Source organism: Lissotriton vulgaris, chromosome 10 (assembly GCF_964263255.1).
Source record: "Lissotriton vulgaris chromosome 10, aLisVul1.2, whole genome shotgun sequence".
Classification (NCBI taxonomy): domain Eukaryota; kingdom Metazoa; phylum Chordata; class Amphibia; order Caudata; family Salamandridae; genus Lissotriton; species Lissotriton vulgaris.
In genome coordinates, this window is record NC_141698.1 from 320,793,229 (window position 1) to 320,820,585 (window position 27,357).

The window sequence follows — 27,357 nt, forward strand, 5'->3', positions numbered from 1 at the left end:
CCCTCTGCCCAATCCCCTTAAAAACAGCCAACCCTAAACTGGCATACAGTCAACCACATGTTACACACTGGCTTTGGCCAAGAGTGGTTGAGGATTGGCCACAAAGTCTAGCCTGCGGCCAGACCCTGTACCCAACCTCCCCAAATGCAGCTGTAAACAAATTGGGCTATTGGTTGACTGGGTGAAAGCCTTGGGAGCAACAACCACAATCCTTGCCAGGGTCAGGCTCAAGCAAACCCCAACTTACCCTATACTCACCCCCTTGGTAGCTGGGCACAGAGCAGTCAGGGTTAACTTAGAGGCAATGTGTAAAGTATTTGTGCAACAAGTCAAACAGCAAACCAATGACAACACACCACAAAAGGAGCCTACAACAGATTTAGAAAAATTTAGTAATTTTTAATAAATAAAATGAGACCAAAACAACAGAAATCCAATTAGTAGAACCAAAGATATTGAATTTTGGAATGTTTAGTGAAAATAAAATAGCGACAAAAAACACAAAGCGCCAACGGGGGATATCTGGTCACACCAGACCAGGACAAGGTCACAAATTCAGGACAACAGTTATAGAGCACGGGCCGGCTATAGAGCCCAGTTAGGCCCGCTGAACAGAGTGCCTTAAATCCTGGTTGCTAGCATTGTGTGGATCCATGTCGAAGATGCATCTCGTAGTGGAAGCGATGGGTCAGGTCTGATGTGTGGCGAGGCTGCAGTGTGAGGTCCTGTTGCATCGTCGACAAGGATCCTGTCGATGAGACTTGCAATGCAAACTTCGGCAAAGGGGATGTAGGGGGCAGCTGGCGATGGGTCAGTTCCGAGGAGCTGAGAGGCTGCAATGTGAAGTCTAGTGTCATCGTCGAAGCTCCAGTCGATGAGAAATGCAAGAACCTAGTCTGTGGATACACCCTGCTGATGCTTTGGTTTTCCAGGACTGTGGTGAGCGGTGCGGGTCTTTGCGACAGGTCCGATCCACGCAGCTGGGTTGGTGTGTCAGTTCTTCTTGGGGATGCGTAGCTTCAACAGAGACGATGAGTCGGTTTCGCTGGCAAGCACCTAAGGCCCACTTACAAGGGTGAAGGACTGGGGTGGTTTCACTTGGCTGGGTAGACTTACAGAAGGCAGAGTCCAGGTACAGTTGCAAGGTGGTTGGAAACCTGTTATGTCCCTAAGGCTTCAGATCAGGAGGCCAGCCAAGTCATCCAGGTTCTGGGTTTTTTAGACGCAGGTTCAGTCCTTCTCACACAGGCAAGAAGGCAGCAGGTCAGCACAGCAGGGCAGGCGTCTGCAGAGTGGTGGTCCTTCCTCAGCACAGAAGTCCTTCTTCCTGGAAGAGTACCCACAAGTCTAGAAGTGTCCTGAAGTAGTGGTGTCTGAGGTCCTTTTTTTATACCCAGTTGCGCCTCTGAAATGGGGAGAAGCTTCTAGAGGCATGCCTTTGAACTGCACTGATGCCCTGTCTTTCCTGCCCTGACAAGTCTAACTACAGGAGGTAAAAAGCCCTTTGTATTGTGACAGGACACAACCGATTCAGGTGTAAGTAAGGCTGGGACCAGCTCCTCCCTCCCATCCTACCAGAGATGGCCCTACCAGTCACACCTATGCTCCCATTCTGTGTGGCTGTCTAGGGGGAATGCACAAAGCCCAACTGCCAACTACACCCAGTCATATGACCAAAGATAGACTTCATGCACCAAATGGCTAAGGCAAGAAAATGGCAACTGTGTAAAAGTTTTTTTTTAATCCAAATATTTGGGGCACATTGATGGCGCAAGTAAGGAACTTTATATATAATATGTTTGGCAACAAGTAGCTATCGCTATTCATGAAATGTTTTTTCACATCACTGGCAACTTTTAATCTATTTAAGGTGGCAAGACTGTTGTTCGCTTCTTTAGTCTATTTAAGTTATTAATGATACACAAATAACATCCTTTTCAATTATATTAGAGTATAGATTAGTCTTTTTAAAACAATTATGAACAGTTCTTCATGTTTTCTTTGGCACAAATAGATAATTAGCATATATTTTTTTCAGATGTATTTAAAGGTTTCATCACTCATCTTGGCCTAATTATTCTACGGTCCACTTGATTTATTCTCTAGTAAGTTTCTTCAATTCTATTTCACTATAGGTTGGTGTGGGCTTATCTATCAATCCTCCAAACATCACAAACATTTTCACAATAGATGAGCTAGATAGTACATTAAAGGCTCCTGTATAGCTCACCAGTATTATTATTCTCCATTTTCTTTTTTTTTAATGTGTGATAGATTTTTATTGTTGATTGCTTTTATGGTATTTTTTTATTGAGTTTTCAACAATAAACAAAGGAGGACAGTACAATCACAAGCAGAGAAATGCCTCACCAACTGTACTACAACAGCCTATCAATATGCTCAGAGATATACCATACACAGGAATTTGCTAAGCACTTATATAACTTAAGTTAGCTGAGTTCTTAGTGAGAAATGCAGGCGCCCGAAAAAGGATACAGTTCATAGGCCATACCTTCCCCGTAGATGCCTCTCAATTAGGCCCGCTCTCTGCATTCCCCTGTTCCATAGTTTCAGGGTCCTCATGAGTGCCTTCTTCTTCACCCCCCCCTCGTGGCTGAGCGCCCCTGTAGGTATATACGTAGCGGTTCCCAAATGTCTCAGGCGAGACGTGGGTGGCATCAGTTCTGCGTAGGCAGTCAGCTGCTCCTGGCAATAAATTAGGTCCCCCATCCAGGCCTTAAACTTGAGTGCTCTGCCCCTCCCCCATCCACAGGCCACCCTACACTTGTCTAAAAGTGATCCGGGCGAAATGTATTTCCAAAGGGATGCCTTAACATCCCTGGTGTATCCTAACAGTGTGGTGAGCGGGTTGTTAGTTATGTGTAATCCGGTCATCTGGCGAAGAGTATCGTTCACCTCCTCCCAATATGCAAAGACAGGGCGCATTCCGTTGCCTAGTGTAAAAAGTCAGCCCCGTCCCTCCCGCACCGATCACAAGTGTCAGTCTCCCGAAGCCCGAATCAACATAGTCGTGCCGGAGTGTAATATAAGCGGTGGATAAATTGGAAGTGTTTTATTCTCAGTCTACTAATGGCCGATATGCTCCTAGATTGCTGGCAACAGTACGTCCATTGATCATCAGTGAGTGGAGAGCCTATGTTGCCCTCCCACCTAGTCCGCACATCAGGGGCACTGTGTGGGCAATTAGTTTGGGTGGTGCGATACAGCAATGATACTACATGTGTAGGGGAGGGTTGTTGCAACAAAGCATGTAGTGGAGCGAATATGGGGGGCTCGCCGGGAAAGCCCGGAGTGGCGGACTTTATGTGAAGTTGGAGCCTCACGTACATAAATAGTTCCATGTCTAAAGAAGTGATCATGTGAAGGGAATGTCCCACCTTCATAGAAGGCTCCCAGTTCTGGATTTCGAAATGTAAATGTAAATGTGGGTGTACTTGTAAAGCGCACTGCGACTCCATGGAGTATCCTGGCGCTGAAGACTGCTGGGGAACCCGTCCTGGTTTTCCCTGTGAGATGGTCCCTTTCTGGGTATCTCCAAGGTGAAACCCGGCATCCCCGGCGTCTGTGGGGGGCCGTTGTAGAGATGAGGCAAGCTTAATGCCCAGAGTTGCCAAGTGTGTTCCCTGGTTAGAGTAGGCACCGAGGCGAGAATTATCGAGTCCGTTTTGACCCTGGTCCATGGCCCTGCCGCGTCGGGAATTGAACCCTGGTCCCGGGCCGTTCTCTGCTTATGGGTCTGCCGCCTCTAACCAGTGAGCCACACCACTCCACGTAACATTTATTGACATCTCACTTCCATAGTGACTGGGATGCCTAATCTACCTGCGAGCAGCAACAGTGGCCTGCCACCCTCTGTTCGTGCATTTGACTGTGGTTGGGTCCGCACAATTAGGGTTAGTGGGTGCACTTATGTAAGCTGGGGTTGGAATCGTGGGCCAGTGTTCCACCGCGAAGTGGGGCATACATGGTGGTGGGTGCATCCAGTAGACAGCGAAGTGTGCCTGAGCGCTCCAAAAACATAATTCCATATCCCGAACCTCAAAACCTCCTTTATCAAAGGGTAGGGTTAGAACCGCCCATCTCAGCCGGGGTTGCTTGACCCCCCATGTCAGGCTAATGAGTTGCGATTTGAGGGCTTTAAAGAAGGATTTACTAGGTTCACATGGAATGCAGGTAAAGAGGTACAGTAATTTTGGGAGGATGACCAGTTTGATCAGGGCTACCCTACCCACTAGAGAGAGAGGCATAGATATCTATCTTGTGATGGAGTCCGTGAGTGTGTCTAGCGTCCTACCATAATTGGCTCTCATGAGATTGTCTCTATCCCGAGTTATAACTATTCCGAAGTATTTTACTGCGTCATCACACCAAGTCAGGGGGAAGTCTGGGGAGTATTTTTAACTATATCTGTGAGAGGGAAGATTAGTGATTTGTCCCAATTAGTTTATCCCGGAATAATGCAATTTTTCTCAATTTTTTTACTTTTTTGGGTGGATATTTTCTATTAGAATGTCTACGGGTGACAAATGCAATTCTTTTTAGAGGGTTCTGCATTCTACATAAGAATCTTACTGTCCTGAAGATGGTCTATTAGATGAATCACATAACAGGACCGAAACATCGAAAAGTTTAAACCATTTTCATCTATGAATCAATATTGTTGTACAATAATTTTTTATCGAATGTTAAAGAAAATGTTCTTGTTGCAACAGGTCTTTGAAATGGGTCATTTACATTAGTGACCAGCCGTTATAATTGTATATGCTGTGAAAACTGTCAACTCTGTCACTTTTATATACGTGAATATCATTTTGTACTCTTTAATTTATTTTATCTGATTTTAAACCTTTACAACAACAAAAATACACCCGAGGTTCATTTATTCTCTTTGATTTATTCATTTTCTGATTACACAAATTAAATTATAAAAATTATATGTTTGAGGCCACTTATTTGGGCATTCATAAATGATTCTGTCAAATATTGTATCAACATATTGAAATAAAATCCCTTGTAGACACTTTCACTAGATAAAATATTGTGTTACCCAAGCCCTCAGGGGAATATCGGGTTGCCCAATTAATATAACTACTTTCTAAAAGTGGCATTTTCAAAAATGTAATTTAAAATTCGTTTTCATCATAAGTTGGGTTTTTAAATTAGGATTCCAGAGACACTAAACATGAACCAGTTATCTCTTCCCATTTTCAAATTACACTTATAAAATATAGTAAGGTAATCCACATGTTATCCTATAGGAGAGATAGGTCTCGCAGTAGTGAAAAACACATGTAAGAGTTTTTAACTACTGGGGCATGTAAAACTTAAAAGTACATGTCCAACCTTTTAAATACATTACACTCTGCCCTCTGAACTGTCCAGGGTCTACCTTAGGAGTGACTTGTATGTATTAAAAAATGAAGTTTTGGGCTGTCCAGGGTCTACCCTAGGGGTGACTTGTATGTATTAAAAAAGGAAGTTTTGGGCCTGGCAAAAGGTTTATTTTGCCATGTCGAAATGGCCTTTTAACTGCACACACACAGGCTCTGCAATGGTAGGCCTGAGATATGTTTAAAGGGCTACTAAGGTGGGTGGCACAACCAGTACTGCAGGCACACTAGTAGCATTTATTTTAAAGGTCCTCAGCACATGTAGTGCACTATACTAGGGACTTATAAGTAAATTAAATATGCTGATTTTGTGTGGGCCAATTTTACCATGTCAAGAGGAGAGAGCACATGAACTTTAGCATTGGTTAGTGGTGGCAATGTGCTCAGAGTCCTATGACAGCAAAAATGACTTCAGCAAAAAGTGGACAGAAAAGGCAAAACGTTTGAGGGTGCAGAGAAGGCCAGGTCCAGCACAAACCCCCTCCAGCCTAAAGCCAGGGAAGACTAATTAATACCTTGATAGACTTCCCTGGTAAGCTGCTAGAACGGGACAAAGGCCCTCTAATGTAGGGGCCCTTGTCAGTTTTTTGACTTTCTGAATTCAGGTCGACCCTTATGTCTACAATCTCTAGAGTCACTGATCTGACCAATGGGGAACCCTTCTCCTCACCTGTTGCCACATCTGTGCAGCACCTAACCTTAACTTTCTCACAGTTGCATCCCCGTCAGCAGAGAGTACCACCATGGCAAAGAAAGTGATGTGGCTCATTCCACCCCTTAGATCAGATTTCTGTCCTTACCTCAAGAAAACCTCTGTTCATAAGGACAGCAACCAACAAAGGCCACCAACAGCTGTCAGTGTCAGGAGCCAGGCCCTAGGCTATCCACTGCTAGGTGGATTTTCTAATCTGGGACATTGGGTAGGCCTCTCGTCCAGTCTTGTGGCTGGCAAGGAGTTCTCTATGGGCTCCTGAGGTGTCTATGACCTTTGAGGTGTCTCTGAGTGAGAGGCATTAGCCCCAGCTGATTTGCACCCTACTTCCACTCTACCTCCCAACAGTTCAGGGGCAGAATCCTGACACTGGCCAATGAACCCTGGTTCTACACCCTGAGGGTGAGCAGGATACAGGGGTGAGTCTTCCCTCAGCCTGCCTCTCCGTCTGGGCTCCCATACCTGCTTGGAGGTGGCACCCCAGAAAACAGAATTATCAGGGTACCCTGGCGGCTGCCCCTCTCACTTCTGCTGACACTGGGTGCAACTCATTCCTCAGAAATAAGCATACAGCATCTGGGGACTAACTATGACTCTTTTCTGTGTTACCTTACCACCCCACTCCAGGGATACCAGGGCCATAGGGGGAAAATGTCCTGCCCATGGGCCTGAGGTACCCTACACACCTGGCCAGTGTACTTCTCTGGGGAAACTAGCCTATCCACTACCATGGCCTGGCTAGCCATGGTGGACCTCAGAGCAGTGACTGGGACCCCATTCACTTTCAGTTGTGATGACTCCCACCCTCAGGGATCACCAGCTCACCCTCTGAGACTTTTCACAACAAAGGGAGACCATGCCATCGTATCTATCCCTGGGGACTACTTACCCCTAATACCATATTGGCCACCCTGTAAAGGTCCCACCAGTGGGTGCTTTTTTTGTACAGAAAGAGTTCCTCTGTTTGCGTCCTGTCTGTGAGCACTCAAAGCAGCGAGGTTGGAAATGGGATGCCCTGGGCCACCACCCACCAGAACCACCCCCTCTCTTTCTCAGATGGGGCATAGGAACACTTTCCTCCTCCCTTACCCTGAGACATGTGTGAGTCATCTTTAACCACCTCCTCACTTGGTTGAGGGGGAACCTGAACCACACTTCTTCGAGTCACTTCCATGTACCTTGTTGAACACTCTGGTACTGACCCCGAGATACGCCTCTTCAGCAAGCTTCCTGGAGACAGTCAGCTTGCTGTCAGTGCTCTTCTGGTACCTTTTAAACCCTCTGGGCTACTTCATAGGTAGAAAACCACTTGTTGATATTATCCCCACTACATAACTTGCCACCTTATCCTTAGGCATGTGGACCTTTTTGTCTCCTTCAGACACTGCAGGTATGCTGCTACCATCACTGCTGGACTCAGCCTGTCTGGCCTTGATGTCCAGCTCCTTAGGCTCAGTTCATGAGCCAGTCACAACTTTTTCTCCTCTAAGACCCTTTGTTCCTTCTTTGCCTCTATGGCCAGCTTTGATTTCTACCTCCTCAACTAGGCCATCTGCAGCTTGAATTCCCTCAAGCCTGAGACATGTTTAAAGGACTACTTAGGTGAGTGGCACAATCAGTGCTGCAGGCCCATTAGGAGCATTTAATTTACAGGTCCTGGACACATATAGGGCACTGTACTAGGGACTTGTAAGTAAATTAAATATGCTGATTGGGTATGAGCCAATATTACCATGTTTAGAGGAGAGAGAACATGAACTTAAGTACTGGTTAACAGTGGCAAAGTGCTCACAGTCCTATGGCTAGCAAAAATAAATTCAGAAAAAAGTGGAGGGTAAAGGCAAAGTCAAAAGGTTTGGGGGTGACCCTACAGAGAGGGTCAGATCCAAAAGCAGCCAACCCCACTCTACACACAGCCTTCAGCCATGCGCGGCGGGGGGTTTCCACAGGGCCTGGCCCTGGGTACCACATCTCCCAGGGACTTTTTTATTTTTAAGGGGAGGGGGATGTGTGGCCCCCTCTCCCCAAGCCTCATTAGGCCCACGGGACGAAATTCTGGAGGAAGGTTTTTTCAAAGGGGAGGGGGGACAGGTGGCCACCCTCCCGAGTCTTATTAGGCCCTGGGGACACCATCCCCCAAGGCAAATACTTAAAATACTTAAAATAAAGAGGAGGCAGGTAACGCAACCCCATCCCTGAGACTTCTTACTCCCTGGGGACCCCATCCCTCTAGGGCAGTTTTGTTTTATTAAAAGGTGGGCGTGGCCCCGTCCCTTAGCCTTGTTAGGCCCTGTGGACCCCATCCCCCAGGGCTATTGATTTTATTAAATGGGAGGGGGCCACACAGCCTCCCCTTCCCGAGGTTTATTAGACCCTGGGACCCCATTCCCTAGGGCCACTCCTTTAAATAAAGAGGAGGGCGCCTTACAGCCCCCATCCCTAAGCTGTTATCAGCCCCACAGGCCTCACACTTAAAGGTGGGTGCCCTGGTACCCACCAAAGATACCCCACCATATAATCATTGGGGGCCACAGGGAGCCCTAACGCCCCCACAGCCCCAGCCGGCTTTCCGCTTTTCAGCACAAGCCGGCATTGCTCCCACCCTGGGGGAGCAGCTATTAATGCTACTCACTTGGAGTGGGAGCAATTTTTTGATCCGTTTTCCTGCCTGCTTTAGTGCAGGAATGTGTGATCCTAGCAAGCAGGAGCATTTTCAAAGGTCCTGCTTCTGGGAGCAGACTTTGTGTACGATCCAGCCTGAGAACTGTTGGGATCCACGGAGGCCCCACGCCCCTAAATATGCAGAGTTTTTAAGCATTCATTGATAAAACCGACTAAACAGATTTACATTACAACACAAAAAGCATTCTTTCTGGACCAAGATGTAGCTTTTTGCCAAATTTCGTGTAAGTTCATTCAGCGGTTCAGGTTGTATCTGTGTCTAAAGGTCCTACAGGAAAATGAATGGAGAAAACGCATTTTGGGACCCCCCCTCTTTTTCTTCAGCTCCCACTTTCCATGCCCAACCTAGACAAAAAAGAACACTTTTTGTGGAAAGTTTTGTGAAGATTCATCAAAAGATACCAATGTGAATTAGCAAGACAAAAAAAATATTTTTCTACGGAAAAACAACCCTAACTATAACTACCCAGTGCCAACCACCACTGGGTAATGTATTCACACACTTACCTTAAAACATGAGTGGTAGAGGCATTAGGTGGAAAAGATAAGTAGTCAAGGGATTGCATTGTGTGAGGGCATAAAATCCAACAAAATGGATACCCAGGGGTAATTCTTCTTTACCCTAACAATATTCACCGCATCTCTTGGCACATACATTCCCCCTCTTTTCAGGAACAGCTCAGCAATTCTTGATTTACCTTGATCTTGTGGGCACTAGCTGCAGCTGGACCTTCTACTTACCTCTAAGTAGTAATAGCCCGTTTCTCCTCTCTTTGTACCTATTGTAATGCCAGCGCTGTAAATTCTGTTTCTCATTTTATAAGGTAGCAGCAAGAAAGACGGTCTAATATTTTTCTTCTTGAGTTTTGTTGTTTAGAAATGGCGCTGAAATATTGCTTTTGCTTCCTTTTCTTTCTTCCAGTTTAGAAGCATGTTTTAGGTCAGAGGTCATTATTTTATACACTAGAGAATATGGGAATATTAAAATCATATTTGATCTTTTGCCAGTGTTTAATTCTTTCCCTAATTGGTAAAATGGCTGCCTCATTACAATTTTGACAAATAAGTACTGTCCCATTTACCCACAGAATGAGTATAAACCTTTGATACATCAACCCCCTTTTCTAACACTTCAACATTGATAGCAGGTCATCTGCCAAACACCACAGGCGGTAAATATTAAAAGCAAGGTGTAGTGGCAGATACCTCTGAAAAGAGTGATGTCACCAGGTACATGGAATATTGGTGAAAGCATGACAAGACTTTCCACATACCTACAAAATCCATAGCTGCAAGGTGTCCCATTGTTTTGTGTGATACCTTCCGCTAATCCTGACTTTTTACCCAACTGCACTTTACTGCTAGGGTTTTTGAACCCTTACTTACAATGTTAACAGCAAAATTGCAAGTAACAGAATACAATGTGATGTCTGTTAAAAGGTCAGGACTGACTTAAAGTGAGACATTTGCCATAGCAACATTTGGCAACTATGGATGTCTACCCAAAAGAGTGCAGAAAAGCAGAGGTGAGCATGCCTAAAGCATCACATTTCTGGTGCCTTAGAATACAGGGCTACAAATCAATATGGTGTAGTTCTAAATGTTAAAGGTTTCATAAGGTACTATGTTGTTAGCTGGACACCCACCTGTACAATGCCATAATACTCAGTCAGGAGTAAGTGAGTGAACCCCTCCCCCCCCCCCAACAACTGTGTTCAGGAATTGATTAATTAAAATATTTGAAACTACAACTTTACATTTTTTATCATATTGATAGTCCTGAACACCAGTCAGAGTCCTGATAGAGGGAGTGTGAGAGGTAATGAGATGTGGGAGGGTAACAAGATATGAGTGTGTGTCAGAGTACAATACATAGATTCTCTATACTTAGCATAGTCTAACATAATTCCATTGGACTCACTGCTAATAAGAAGCCAATTCATACCGTGCATTATTTCTTCTTTCAATAAATATGTGATTTATAACATTCACTGCAAAAAATAAAAAGGTTTTGGTAGCACTGTTAAAGCACATTTAGTCTATTTTGGGGGTTAGTCAGCTGAATAAACACTGATATGCACCGATTTCAAAAGGTTTAGAAAACACAGAGAAAACACCCCTGAAATCCACAAAGATAAACATTGAAAACAGGACAACCTAGACATAATCAACTTAGAAATGTTACAGATTGAGGAAGGGGCACATGACAGAGAAACTAGAGCTGCTATAGGACAATTGCACATGGCAATGAAAATTCTGAGAATTGCTGTAAAGCATAATACTTTCAATATCTCGTCTTAGGTCTTTCTTTAGGAATGAATTAACATCTGATATTAAAGCTCTATGAAGCACTATGTTATGTTGATTTGTATAGTGCACTGATCACCCGAGAGGGTATTTAGGCACTAGCAATTAAACCTACATCTCAAAACCTTTTCAAACCCTTTCTAATACTACTATCCTTATATTCAAAAACATATTCTGTACTACTTTCTCCTTTTACTGGACTATGGAACCAAAGCCAGAAGCATTGCATTGCCAACGAGAATGGTCATTACCTGAAAACCTGTTTTTCCGACTAATGGGATTTGTTCTACAAAAGAGTGATGTAACAAATCCATTTTCTTCTATCAAATTTCCCTGGGGCAGTCTCTCAGATATGATCTCTGAAAAACATCTAAAGGTCAGATATACCTGCCTCTGTTGAATAAACCTAGTCAATGAGGGAATCTCTCTCTGCCTCACTACAGTTGTCATAGTTTGCATGAGAGATCTTCTGTTGACATCTGTACTTCACATATGTGAACCCAAGCAAAGCCAACTCAGCCTTTCATTCTTTTGAAGTAGGTAAATACAGTACCTTTACATTAGCTAATAATAATGCCCATTTTGCAGCAAATAGAATTGGCATAAGTGAGGTATGAAGATCCTTATTCACAAGAAAGTTGTTCAAAAGTGTCTCACCTGTATATTCTTTTCGCAGTCTGTCTGGTGATGCAGCAGCAATTCACTTTCCAGAAGAAACCTCTTGCCACACTTATCGCAGATCTGCATTCTGCTATGAGTAACGTTCATATGCTTTTCCAAATACCACCTATTATTGAATACTCTAGGGCACTTTTTACAAGGAAAATTCTGTTTCTCCTCTAGCTTCACTTTCTGAGAAAACCCATCATGTTCCTGCTTTCTGTCTTGTTGAATGTCTTGTGATTTTTCATCCTCCTGTTGCCTGGTGGAACGTGCAGCTATGGTCATGCGTGAAGAACGCGTACCCCTCATTTCATCAACATCATTCTCATTTCTAACTTCTGCCATATCGCCTTCCTCTTCTTCTTCATAGTCTTCATCATCCTCCTCTTCTTCACTGGATTCTTCAAGTTCTTCCTCCTCACTCTGCTCATCGCCTTCCTCCCCGCCATCAGCATCTTCATCCTCTTCCTCCTCCCCTTCTTCGTTTTCACCTTTTCCATCCTCTCGATCTTCTTGTGAATTTTTTGGGCCATCACTGTGACCCATCAGGGAGGCCGGTTCACTCGACGAAGTCATTCCTTCTGCGCCTTTGGAAACATTTAAAGTCTGGTTGTTAAGATTCACCTCCACAATGATCTGCTCACGATCATAAGCTGCTTGAATGTCTGAGTCAACTGAATAGGGGCCTTCAACCTTGCACATTGTTGGTGCAGCAGTTGTTTCCTCTTTGAAATACTGTTTTGCTGGAGCAGTTGAGAGGTGCTGTTTGGTGGGAACACTTGCTTCTACACGCACGGAAAAAGGATCCGTCCCTTCCCGCGAATAAATCTTTGTCATTGGAGAATCTAGCTCTTGCTTAATTTCACAGTAGTACTGTGTGGCTAGAGTAGTGTTGCGGTTGTCTTGTGTGGCCATTTCACTGGCCATCATCAGGTTCAGTGATCTGCTGTTGATCAGCTCCTGGCAAGAAGCTGCAATGTCATTCATCTGCAGGACTGCAGCCGCATTTAGTACATCATGAACATTGCAGGCATTGACCAGAAGCTTGGATGTGTAGATAAAATTAAGTATCTGTTGAAGACCTTGTGATGTCAGGGTTTCCAGCGATAGCTCCACTCGCTGGAGCTGCTTGTTCTGGGTGAAGAGAGAATGGAAAAACTGGCTGTAGGCTGCCAGGATCCCTTTATGTGCAGGAAAGGTGCTCTTCTGCTGAACCAGGACAATGTCTACATCACACAGATCCAGCTGAAATAGGCGTTGCTCATTCAGCCTGTCCATTAAACAAGTGAAATGGAGGGCAACATCCTCCACTAGAGAATACTCAGTGGAAGGGAAGTCAGTTGTCTTTTTAACTATCAGCTGTTGAGAAAAGAAATAGGATTTATGAGAAATTATGCAGATTGTGTAGTCCTTAAAAATACTTTCTGAAGAATAATTCATATTTTCTTAAGGGTAAATCAGATAAATATATATATATACTCTAACTTTTGAAAAAATGGCATCTCAATTCCCCACTACTGCCATATGTTAAAGGAGGCTTATCAAGCGACAGTGACCACATTTTGCAAATATTTTTATAAGAACAAACCCAACCATCCATAGTATGGTTCACCTATGCAATTGAGACTCTCAACTTACCCAAATACAAAAAGCAATGGTTATTTGTGTCTGTGGTTGCAGGTGATGGGTACCTGCACACATTTTTGGGGACTGAGAATTACTCATCAACAGATTTTGATCCTGATAAAGGCAAAAATGTGAGAAAGATGGGAAAGAGAAAGCTAGAAAAACAGTATTAGCGAGAGCAAATAGGGATGGAAATAACCTCCTGGGAGAGATAAAGAGGCAGGAAGTGTAGGAGTGAAAGAAAGAGACATGACATGGAATCAAGACTAGGCTGTCTTGGCATTCTACCACGGCTGATGATGGGCTCCTAAGAAAAACAAATATCTTCTTAGCTTTTTTTTTTTAATTACCATGGGACGTTAAACCATGTAATGAAATCAACAGATTCCTTTACTTCCACTTGGACAAAATAAATAAAATCAGTAGATGGGCACTGCACAAATGTATGAACATTGGTAATCTTTGCAACCAGCAGCATTCAATGTACAGTTTAAGTGAATGGGGCCGAAGCATTCTCCCACTACAAACGTCAATTATATCTAGGTTTAAGGGCTTTAGTCTAGGTAGCTGCTATCTCAAGTAACTGAACTTATTATTTCAGAAATGGCTATTATTGGAGACTGGGTATGAGTGAATAACCCTTCCTTTCTATAAATATTAACTCAATTAAAGCATGGCGGTAAGGTTAAAAGTGACGAGAAAAAGATTACCCCACAACTCTGTTATGTCTTGTGATGACTTCACACTCGCAAATCAGGATGTTTGAGGATTACTTCAATCTAATGCAACATAACTAACTCTACTGTAGAAATATGTTATAATATAATCAGTTTGTTACACATAGAGCTAAGCAAAAACATAATTTTCTGTGGTTGAAAGGAACAACAAATGTTAAGGTGAAAAATAAAAAATATATTATCGACTCCGCTGATTTGCATTGGGGCAAGGATATTTTATCTTGAGGCAGAATGGGGATAGTGGAATTGCTATATTCCTGATGAGCTGGGTATCTAATATGATAAGATGCGTTACCACATAACATGAGGTGCCGAGTAATTTCTCCAGAGGAACCTGATACGCCCATCTCACCACAGGTATGGGAAACAACGCATCTCAAATTGGTCAAACATGAAAAGGTAAAGCATCTTAATCTGTCGTACCAGCGCATACTCAATCATCTGAGTATAGCATCATGTATTCGCTATGCCATATGGGAATACCAAACCATTATATATAGGCTAGATAGCACTATAACAAAGATAAGCGATACCCCTAAGTTTGTTGTAAAACGTATTTGATTTGGGACCACACCAAAATTAGAGACAGTGGCCACATTTCACTTTGATAGAGGGTCTGTTTAATTTGTAGAACTGTTTGCTTTTTTGTGTTGTTCTGGTCTTGTTTTTTTTAGGATGTCTTACCATGTAAAAAGTCAGAAACTATATTGCTTGGGATTTTTTCCTATGGTTCTGGAGTAGATACCAAAAAGTATACCGTGGTTTCAGCGGCACAGCCTGAAATGCAACTCGGATAAGTCTGAGCTGCTTTTTTTGGGGGGCTGTGCCCCTGATCCTGGGTGGAAGTCGTGGTGGCCCCAGGATATGTTCCCTCCTGAGAAGTCATCTTCCCAAGTGAAAAATCTTGGAGTTGTATTTGATGACGATCTCTCTTTTCGACCCCACATTTTGGGGCTATTGGGGAAATGCTTTGGCATCCTCAAGATGCTCAGGAAATTCCTTCCATTGCTCTCCCTGCAATACCGTAAGACCGTAGTCCAGGCGCTTGTGGGGTCTAGGTTAGACTACGCAATGCGCTTTTTGCAGGTCTGCCAAAGTACCTTTTGTCCAGACTGCAAATTGTCCAAAATTCGGCGGCAAGAGCCATTTTCAGCTTGCCAAGGAGAGCCAGTGCCTCATTGCTGCTTAATAGGCTGCACTGGCTACCTATCTCTAGCAGAATTAGGTTCAAGATCCTTACGCTGGCATTTAAAGCCCTTCATTCTATCGGCCCCAGCTACATCAGGAAGCGCATCGCTCTCTATGTTCCGCGGAGGATGTTGCGGTCTGCCGATCTGGCAAAAATGGTGGTACCTGCTGTGAAACGAGTCCGGATGGGAGGCCGGTCCTTCCAATTTGTGGTGGCTCGTTTTTGGAATGAGCTCCCTCTCTCCCTCCGCAAAGCTAATAATCTCCTGGCTTTTAGGAAGGAGCTGAAGACCGTGCTTTTCTCCATGTGATCTCTGTGACTGTTGAGTCTCTGCCTTTGTGTTTCTGGGTTTCTCAGGCCTCTTTGCTAAAGCGCCGGGACACCCCTCGGGGTAGCCGTGCGCTCTAAAAGTGCGGCTATAACATAACATAACATACCAAATAACCAATAAGATTACCATTACCATTATTTGCTGGTACATACAAGTATTACTTTAGCATCAAGAAAAACAAAGAAGTGGTGGATGGAGAGCTCAAATTAAAGAAAGCCACAAGTAATTACTCTATATACAAGAAACAAACTACTCAATGACATGAACCTTGATGGCTTTTAAACCCAACTTTCACCGAATTCAGATATTCATTTCAATTCACCCTGGACACCATCTTCAAAATCAAGGAACACACTGCCAAAAAAACAAAGACAGACTGGTAGCAGCTCTCTCTTCTAAACAAAGTGGTTTTGTTTCTTTCAGAAAGAGCTTCTTCATATCTTTCCTTCTGGATGGCAGTAACGCCCTTCTCCATGGCTTTGAAGACTTCCCACTGGCACACCTTAAGGCTATCCTACATACACCCCCATTTAACATTTTCTCCCCTTGCCATCCCATTCCATTTTCAAAACCAGCTGCATCATTTACAAAGTCACCATGACTAGCACCTCTGCTTATCTTGCAGATATGCATGCCACCTCTGGTTGTTCTCAGGACACTGCAGCCAGGACACCTTCAATCTGAAGACCGAGAAGTGTAATAATAGGTCTTGTCCATCTACGCACTTAGGATCTGGAACAACCGTATTAATCAGGACTGTCACAACGCTGCCCCCATTTAGGAAACAGTTGAAGACTCACCCCTTTAAAGAACACTGTGTCACAGTACATTAACAGTCCACAACTCAGCAATCTCTCCCATCATTCATTGTCTTTGTGGTGGTCTTTGACTCTGTACAGTGCTTCACTGCCTTTTAGCTAAATAAACCTCTTTTCTTGCGTAAAACAAATTATTAACAAAATTGCTTTGAAGCACTCAAATCATTATCAGATAAGGAAATGGACACACAAATAAATAAAATTACTAAAAATAAATAAACCAAATGTCACAAACTGAAAGGAAAAATTAGGAAGATTTCAGCCTGTGTGTTTCCTGTTCCAAGATTTGCACCTTAACTATTAGCCGTCATGTCCTCCAAGCACTTTGCCAAGGAATTGGTAGTAGCAACCCATTACCTTCATTGCTCGATGCAAAAGTTTGCAACATTTTGGAGATTCACAAACACCTCATTACAGGAAATACACTGTTTAATTTATCTACTGCCCTCTTATATTAGAGGAATATTAAAAAACAAATATTCCAGCAATATGAGTCTATTACGTTTTTCTTATTTTAGATCTGGCCTAGAGTCAGGTTTAGCTGTCTTCCAAGCCTCCTGTAATCAAATAACCATTGGTCCATTTAAATGTCATTCATATTTTGCTTCTCTCCAGCACAGCACACTGCAAGCAGCAATGGGTCGGCCCACTTCAGCTATTGGCTACCTTGAACTGTCTGTGAGGGACTCCATTTCCCTTTATCACATGTAAACATTTGCTTATAGAGAAGTGCACTTGAATCACAGGGCTGCTGAGCTAATACTTTCAAATTCAAATTCAAAAAATCTTTTATTCGATTGATAGTTTTGATAATCATAAAAAGTACATCATAAAAGTTAAATACATCGTCATAAAATCACGTTGTTACATTACAAGTTAAAAATGTAAAAAAGATTATTCTTTTAAGTCCATATACAAGATTAATACAGATAATCAAAAATTCAGTTAGACGTTATTCCTATAGCTTTACGGATTGTTAGACATGATTTCAGAAACATCGCTACATTCTTTGCCACATATTGTGTTTCTAGTTGTTGCAGTGCTAAAAATGCCGGGCGACAGGTCCTCAACCCCATCTGGCGCAACAATGGAGTAATCCAACGTTTACGCGTTTTATCATAATAACGACAAAACAACACAACATGAATAGTCGTTTGAGGGGAGACCTGATCACACAGACATTTTACTAAGTCATGGGACCAATTTAACACTGTTGGAAAGGTGACCAGTCGAAAAAACAAATTAAAACGGAACCTGGTTAGTAGGTATTTTTCATGATTCAATATATAAAATGTGAGGTAGGGCTGAATACCTGGGGACACTTGGACCATCAATACTTGAACATTTGATTGTTGGGTTACTTCGCCAGAGAGACGCAATTCTCTTAAATGATTAAGACATTGGTGTTTCAAAGCTTTTCTGCTTATCTCAGTTATAGAAGATGGCTCAGTAAAGTAATGAATAAGGTCCAGGTCCTTCAGGAAATTGGCAACATATATCAACCATGGAATTCTTTTCCAAGATGTCAATTCTAAACATTCTGAGATCAGGGCACGTGTTAAATGGCATTGTGGCTTAGTCCAAATACGGTGCCATAGGAGTATTGGTTGACATGTAATGTTGTCTACAAGATAGTCAATTCCAAGCTCGATATGGCAACCGTATGTAGGGGCGCTCTGTGGGAGTGCCAATAGATATTTTGCAAGGCCATTTTGGATTTTTTGCAAATCTTCAGTATTTACGTAGCCCCATACACCTGCTCCATATGTTGCAATGCTGTGGCATTTTGCTTGATAAATTTTAAGCAGCACAGATGGAGTTGGTTTGCCCAGTTTTCTGGAAAAAGAAACAAGGGCAGAAGTCGCTCTCTGGTAAAGCAGTTTTCTGCTTACCATCGCCCTTTTCCAGGTTAGCTGGTCATCAATTAAAATACCTAGATAAGGGTATTCCCTAACTCGTTCCAGTTTGGATTGCTAATACTTTCACTTGCCAATGATATTTTATTTCCATTCTTTAAACTTTTAATTTTTAAGTTAATTTAAATTCTTTATTTCTATTTAATCCAGACAATAAAAAGCACGTATAATTAATCTCATATAAAAAATTATTTTTAGCAAAAAGATAATAAAACAAAATAGTTATAAAAATGAATTACAACACAATCAACAACTCTAAAAGCATTACCACAGAATAAGTCAATTATAAAGATTATAAGGTAGCAAAAAGAAAACACTTAAAATGGAAGTCAGCTCCCATACCTATTCCTAATAATCAGTACACTCCTAATGTAATTCAACACTATATAACATATTTCAGAGGAGTCGAGTTGTTGTAGAAAACTTAAAGCAGGTAAATGATGTCTAATATTTGCAACCCTTAAAATGGGAAGTAAAAGGTTTAAGCACAGGGATTCATAAATGATACAAAATCGCATAAAATATGCAGTACTTTGCAAGGACAAAATATCAAAGGAGCTTTTTGGGTAGGACCTGAACCAGGTATCCGGTGTGAGAAAGGCACATGAAACGTGTATAGCACTTAGTCTAAACCTAGTTAAGTAAAACCTGTATTGAAAATTACGAATTAAAACAAGATATGGCTCTAAGCACACAGTTGTAATCAATTTAGAGTGAGTGATTACTGTTTTCAGGTTTTGAGCCTTCTTTCCATGAACTTTAAATGAATGATCAATAAAGAGCGTTTTCACATGTACTTGGCACATTATAGAGATCGATAAATAATTTGTGTAAAGACAGAGAACACCAAGTCGTTCAAAAGTCTGCTTAATATATTTCAGCCACAGGATCTCACCCACTCTATCCAATGCTAGGCAGATGTTCATAATTGGGATGTTGGTTTCCTCGGTATCCCCATTGCTCTTCAGTCGGACCGGGTTATCAGCAGTGTTTTGTACCTCAAAACAATTTTTTGTCTCAATATTAAAAACTCCTAAACTGGCCTTCTCCCTTGCTGACTCATGGCAACATTTAGTTGAACTGGCCTGTTTGGTTTTTGGAAAATCCCCAATGTAAAGACCTGAATACCCTCTGTGCAAGTATGCATATAACTAAGGCGGTTAGAAGGAGTGATACAAGCCTTGGCTTTCTGAAATCTACCACTACATAGTCAACCACTGCATTACCCTGATCTTGTCCAACCCACTTGACCCTCCTGACAAGATGGATTTCTTTGTGCAAGTCCTCAGCCCAACTAGAGTTTTTCAGCAACCAGTGAACAACTTTTGCTTTCAAGTCTGGCTCCCCACTGCCAAAGTAAGGACATTCCTTAGAATAAGCACATAAGGAGTACATGCAAGAGGTAAATGAAGGTGAGCATTATGGGTAGTAGCTCGAGGGCCTCTGTGTTTGCCTTGTTATACAAGGATGTTACATTATGAATTGATTTGTTTTTTGAGGGGGGGCGTGACTTGCACCCAAGGAAGATGGCGGCGCTTCCCTGACTCGGTGGAGGATGGCTGAATGACAACGGGAATTTTCTGAGGCAACACGAGGCGTGCGCTCATTATTTTGAACGAGCGGATGTTGGAACTGTTGCTTCACATGCAGAAGTGAATTTCAGAGGTTTTCCAAGCTGCGCTCCGATGTGACAGTGCCCACTCCTTCATGACCGGATGGGACCGCTGGACTCCATTTTGAGGTCGCCCGCGACCTGAGGTACTCTCGATTGGACTGCACAGCTCGCTTCAAAGTCGGCCACATGCCTCCACACAGAAGGCAACACAGCTTAACAGATATGAGGTGAAGGAGTTTTCAAGTGCCTCTTTTGAATGTTTTGTGTCTCAGCCCTGCTCTGACATTTGGTTGCAATCCTCCCGCCCCACGTGACAAGAAAGATACTATCCATACCGCAAGACAGGTTATGGAGCTCACATTAAACTTCAGTAAACAAGATCAAGTAACCTTATTTCACATCTAAGCGCCTTCTGCAGAGACTCAGTCTACTATTTCAAAGCCCTTCTTGGATATGGTTTAACAAATGTTTTCTATGTTCTTTCTATTCAATGCTCATGTCATATTGGAAATGGTCTTCATTTTATAACCTATTTCACAGAATGTCTTCACTTTCTACTTTTTTCTTGTTATAAGGGGTCGCGCCTATCTGAGGTGGCTCATTTCAATTTGTTTTTACACTGAATTCCCCTTTTAACATTGCAAACCTCACACAAGCCTTACTTATTTTCGTTACATAATGTTTCATCTTACTTCACACACTCCTCAACTACATCCTATTTTTAGGCGTCTCTCTACTTTTGCTTGTCCTAATCGTTTGAAGAGTTTCATACAATGTTTTGCCTTTTTGTTGGTATACATTTATTTAACTGCATAAAAAGATATTAATACACTCAACATTACTATTTAGACACTCTTGTGCTTCTCAAATACCTGCATTTAACTGTTATGTGTATTCCGTGAATTCTTTAATACTCAGCTTATGCCTTTTTCTTTTAAATCGGTACAAAAGGGGGTCGTGACGGACGGAGCATCTGAACCAATCAAACACTCACACCCAGTCAACAGATCTGGGTTTAATCCATCACCGTTCTTTAGCCCACTCTGCCACCCCAGTTCAGACATGGCCATATGCAAATCAGTCTGACCCTGTGCCTCATGGTAACAGTCCAGCCCGAACTGCCAAGCCATGCCTTCCCTGGACCAGAAACAAGCGTCCTAGGACCGGTTTCTGGCATTACAGCCGTCTTCAGCCAGTCTTGCTTGAATCCAGTGTCAAAGTGAGCAAGGGACTCACTTCTGAGCATACCCTGCCAACCCATGGCGAACAAAGCGGTACAAAAGGGGGTAATGATGTACGGAGCATCTGAACCAATCAAACACTCACACCCAGTCAACAGATCTGGGTTTAATCCATCACCGTTCTTTAGCCCATTCTACCACCCCAGTTCAGACATGGCCATATGCAAATCAGTCTGACGCTGTGCCTCATGGGAACAGTCCAGCCCGAACTGCCAAGCCATGCCTTCCCTGGACCGAAAACAAGCGTCCTAGGACCAGTTTCTGGCAACTGGTTTTCACATTCAATACCTTCGTGCTTAATATAAGCTTTCTTCTAATGATTTATATTCTTATTGTTGCTGAATTCTTTGAAAAAAATATTGTTCACAATGTACAAAGTTTCATTGGTTCGGTTGTCTTTATTACTTCTAATTCACACATGTTCTTAACCCTTTCGATGCTCATGACGAGCTCAGCTCGTCATGATGCACAGTTGAGCTGTGCTGATGACGAGCTGAGCTCGTCATGAATATAGTAAAATAGTGATTTCCAGCACAGGAGGGGGAAAACGCCTAGCAGCCAAGGTGTTAAACATTATCTCATGGAATGTCAGAGGCTTGAATTCCCCCATTAAAAGACAGAGAGTCTTATCCCACTTAGATACTAACATTGCATTATTACAAGAAACTCATCTCACTGAAAGCGAATCACTAAAACTCAAAAGAAATTGGGTTGGTGACGTTTTTTACTCGCCTGGAGACGGCAAAAGGAACGGGGTTATGACTCTCTGTCACAGAGCACTGAAAGCCCAGTTTGTCTCTCAAGAATCCGACACAGAAGGTAGATGGGTTTTCACAAATCGCTTGTTAGGAAAGACCTCCTTATCCTTGCTCAACATTTATGCCCCAACTAATGGTGATGCCAGTTTCTGGTCACGCATCTCTCAATTGCTACTCAAGTATCCATCAGATAACTTCATCCTTGCAGGTGATTGCAATCAAGTGATGGATCCGTTCATCGACAGAAATTCTAACTCCCACTTTAACTCAAATGCAGCGCACAAAGCTTTCATAAAAACTATTAAACACAGGAATGTATTAGACTCATGGCGCCTTTGCAACCCATCTACAAGAGAATATTATTTTTTCTCCCATCCACACCAAACACAATGCCGAATCGACCAAATTTTCATTTCACGAAATGTTTCCCAATCCCTACGCTCTGCTGATATAGGCCCTATACTTATTTCAGATCACTCCCCTGTTTCGGTTCAACTGGACCTATTGAGCCACTCCACATCACCAAAAAATGGCGTTCCAATAACTCTTTACTTCTCAACCCTAATTTCAACTCGTCTTTTGTCTCCTTTTCTCAAGAGTTTTTCTCTATTAATTGAACGAAAGAGGTCTCCTTTCACACAGTATGGGATGTTTTCAAAGCCACTACTAGAGACTTCATTATTAGATTGTGCCAAACAAATGCAAAGTTTTCCGCATAACACACAACACACTTCTTGATAAGATTAAAAAGCTTGAACACTCTTTTCATACCTCTAAATCAAAGGAATCTCTTAAAAATCTCATTAATGCAAAGATCATGTTTAATGAATCGACTACTAAACAGGCCTCCTTATATTTCCTAAAATCCTCAGCAAAGTACTATGGGGGCCAAAATAAATCAGGCAAACTTCTAGCCAATTATTTGAAAATTAAACAACAAAAACGTCAAATTGATTCCATTATAGATGATAACCAAATACCAAAACTAAAAGACCCTGGAATTCTCCAAGAATGTGTACACTTATATAAGTCTCTTTACACACCAGAAAACACACCTTCAGATACAGATTGTTCCCATTACTTTTCCACAATTCAAAAACACATTAATCCCCAATTGGATTTAACAACACTGGAATCTGATCTAACACAAAAAGAAGTATTAAATGCTTTACAAACCCTTAAAAAAGACAAAGCCCCTGGCCCTGATGACTTTACAGTGACATTTTATTTACACTTTTCTCATTTACTACTCCCACAAGGTTTTCGTCAAGGTTGCCCCCTATCACCTTTTCTTTTTAATTTAGCTTTAGAACCCTTCCTGTCAAAAATTCGCCAAAATCACTCCATCACAGGCTTTGTCTTGGATCCTCATTAAATTAAATTAGCAGCATACGCTGATGATATTTTAGTTTTCTCTCCCAAACACAATCCTCACTCACAGCCTTTTTAGGAGAAGTGGAAGATTATGGTCTGGTGTCAGGTTATAAATGAAACAGAGGGCAATGTGAGATATTACCCTTAATCAAATACACCTTCAAAGATGATTTCTAATTTCACCTGGAACTCTAAACATATCAAATATCTTGGCATCTGGTTCTCTTCCTCTATAAAAACATCCATCTCTCTAAACATAGATATATGTTTTGCCAAACTTAAAGTACTAACTGCAAGCTGGCATCCCCTCCATCTATACTGGTGGGGTCGCTTGGTACTATTAAAATGATGCGGACACCTATAGTTTTGTATATCCTTTCTAACATACCAACATCCATTCTATCGAACTCCTTTCAAAAAATTTACTCCATTCTAACTTCCCTTTTATGGAATGCTAAAACATCAAGAATGGCGTTACAGAAATTAACAAGACCCAAATCTGAAGGAGGGGTTAACTTTCTCCATTTCTCTAATTATCATAAAGCCTTCCAACTAAGACAACTATCAAATTGGATCCCTACTCAATCTGAAAATAGACCTCTTTGGGTGGATCTCGATCTCTCTTTTTTAACCCTTTTCTCATTCCAGGAATATATTTCCTTTACCCGAAAGCCACAAAAGCTCTCTACTCCCACAATTAAGCAATCATGTAAACTATTATCCACTGCTCCTCATTTAGCCACAAACGACCCAGAAACTTTTCTCAACTCCACAATTTGGCATAATAAACAGATCCTTTTTAAAGGAAAACCTATATATTGGAAGTTTTGGAGGAACAAAGGCCTACTTTGGGTTCACCAACTTTTTGACCAAGGCTCACCAATTCAATTTACACAACTACAAACTCTTTATCATTTACCTCCTTCCTTTAAACCTACATTTCTGACTTTGCAGAATGTAATAATTGAGGCATACGCTAAACTTACAACTTCACCCCCTCACAATCCTAATCCCTCTTCCCATGGCACAATATCTTGCTCATAAACCCCAAGGCCTCCAATATCTGTTCTCATCTAATAGCACCTCCTGAAAATCGACACAAACCCAAAGTAGAACTCTCATGGGAATCTGATCTGGAAACGAACTGGCCCATTGCTCTGTGGAATGGAATTTGGATGACACTCAGGGAATCCTCTAGAGCGGCCAGCACAACACAAACACTTTTCTTTATTTATAATCGTTATTTTTTAACCCAGTTTACCTAAATAAGATACACAACACAAATCCTAACACATGTTGGATATGCTCCCAAAGTGACGCTGACTTTTAACACATGCTCTTTACATGCACATATGTTTTTAAATTTGGGGAACAAATTTGGAACCAAATAAACATTTTTCATACCACAACACCCCTATCCCTTACCAACATTTTCCTAGGTAGTTTAGCACCAGAATGGGGGAAAATTCAATCCCAACTAAGACTCATTGATCTGTTACTGGCTGTAGCGTTTCAACGGATATCAAAACATTGGAAAGGCTCTTCTAAATTGTCCTATTTAGCATGGTGGTATGCTGTATGCCATAATCATCGCTTAGATACAGCCCTAGTTCACCCTGTCTCTCTAGCTACGAAAAGATTACACCTCTGGTCACCCCTCAGACACTTTCTAAATACAGCAGCAAAGAACATTTCTTCCCTAGCTCCCTCAATGCAAGAAGTTACCAAGCCTCCCTGACGTCCTACTGTTTGCTTTTATATAATTCTGCTTAACTTGTCACTCCCTATTATACCCTTTCAACTCTGTATTTTTTGACATGTACTGCTATTTGCAATATTTGTGAACCTTTGAATATATTCATATCATTTTCTAAGTTATACTTTTATTACCTTGAAGATTTTTGTATATCAATAGCATTCTTCAGTATTCTTTCCTGTCTTTATGCACTGGTAAATGATTGTCTGTACGAAGTATTGTTTTCACAACCACTGTAATGTTTCAATAAACCTTTACTTGAACTTAAAAAAAAATTGATTTGCTTTTAGGCATATACCGAGGGCTCACCGGTTGCAGCTCGCCTGCTAGTATCTGAGTAACTTCAGCATTACTATCAGGAATGGGATCTTTATTTCTAACTGAACCAGAGTTTGTAAGATTTGAAGGGAGACAGTTACACACTGGAAGCTCTGCTTAGGCGAGCTTCATTAATTAAGTTTTTTCTCAATTTTGTCCACTCGACCCTGTATGTTTGCATGAAATTTCTGTAACATGCTGTCAAGTGTTTTTCAAAAAGAGTTGCAAAATGTATAAAGATAAGTGCAACAAGAGGATTGGCCTGAATACTTTGCAAGACCTGCCCCACTTTTCTTGGGCGATGATGAACCTTCACTACTTAAAACACGTTGCAAAATTGCCCCTCCTCTAGGGGCTCGCCATTATTCTTATAATTTTGGCGTGAGTGTCCTTTCTTTTCCTCTTCGGAGGTAGACAATTTGTATTGGCCGTGCAGAAGTCAATAATTTCCAGTTGTAAATCATTGATAACACAAGGATTATATGAGATACCTGCTCTCCTCCTAGTTGAAGCCATGTCCCTGCTCCCAGAGGGAGGAGTTTTTCCATAATAAATTGAATTTGAAGCTTCTGCAACAGTAGTAACTTGTGTAGCCGATGACAGAGTCCTAGATTGGCTTTGACCTAAAAAAATAATTAATGATTTTGTTAATTCTCACTCATCGTCGCCTGTCGAATCACCCCCCCCCCCCCCCCCCCACAAATTGGCCCCACCGCTCTTATCTGCACGGGCCGTGGCTGTCTTGGCCTGGTCCCCACCCAGGCCATGCCCAGGCAAGTTCAGCACGCGTCCTCCATGCACGAGGCTGCCACACGCTTTATAGCACTACCCTTGGGTCTCTCCTTGTCTTCTGGTGCAGGGGGTAATGGGTGATGTGGTCCAGGTGGCAGCAGAGTCCAAGAGCGTACTGGGTGACTGCTGCACGCTTTACCGCACTCCCTCGATGCTCCTCCGTCTCTTGTGGGGCAAAGGGGCTATGGGTGATGTGGTCCAGGTGGCAGTTACAGAGTCCAAAAGAGTTAAAGCCATTTGGGTGAGTTTAAACTCCGCTTTTCAGTTGCACTAAAGTAAAATCAATACTAGCTGTACTAGTTTATGGATGCCACATTTCGTGATGGCACGTTTTCATGTATTCTCAATTTAATTTTCGATGCCACGTTTTCATTTATTCTCATTATTTTAATTTTTGTATAAAAAATAAAAACAATTTAAACATCAGATTGTCAATCCTATTGTCTTTACCAGTGCTCGTTTTTCAATCAGTTAATGTTTCTTTGTTGAGTTGACACAGCATTTAAAGTGAAAATCATGAAGACAGAAGTGCACCTGACTTTTGAAGAGCAGGTCGTTGTTAAACTTTGCTTTCTGGATGTGACCTCCAATCTAGTCTAGAACTTGTTCTACATCCTTACCTGCAGGTTTTTTTTGTTAATAAGAAAAGCAACTGTTATTCCTCTCAAGTTAAAGGAAATGTAAAACAAAATGTGGAACAGTAAGTTGCATGAGACAATTTTAATTCAACAATTTTTTTATTTGTAAGAAACAGTGTTTTAATCACACCCTAACGATTCCCTGGATAGCCAGATATTGCCTGGGCACACACAGATCAATCTTCCCCTCTGGCCTCTGAACAGAACAGGAGTTTTGCAAGAGAAGGAGCTAGTATGTTCTTTCTTTTACTATGGAAACCATAAAACCCCAGTAAAATCTGGCTGGCAGCTCAGTTCACAGTTCCCTGCATACCCTCACTGAAAAACTTTGCGAGGTGTGTAAATAGCATGTTGTTTCTCTCACTGCTTTGCCTGTGTATTTCTGTCTCACCTCTGCCATCCTTACCACTCTGTGAGAGGAGGGACTGCCCTGTCACCCTCTGGTCATCTTCCTACTGTGAGTGGGTGTTTGA

General features: G+C 42.1%; 1 protein-coding gene across 2 annotated transcripts in view; it reads right to left on the reverse strand.

The window, feature by feature from the left end:
* The window catches only part of ZBTB47 (zinc finger and BTB domain containing 47), a 298,370-nt gene that overhangs the window by 154,197 nt on the left and 116,816 nt on the right, over positions 1-27,357 (reverse strand). For both annotated transcript variants that reach the window (XM_086941092.1, XM_086941093.1), the window contains exon 2: positions 11,770-13,134. In XM_086941092.1, coding sequence (XP_086797218.1) covers positions 11,770-13,134 — 1,365 coding nt within the window. The remainder of the gene's footprint in view (positions 1-11,769; positions 13,135-27,357) is intronic.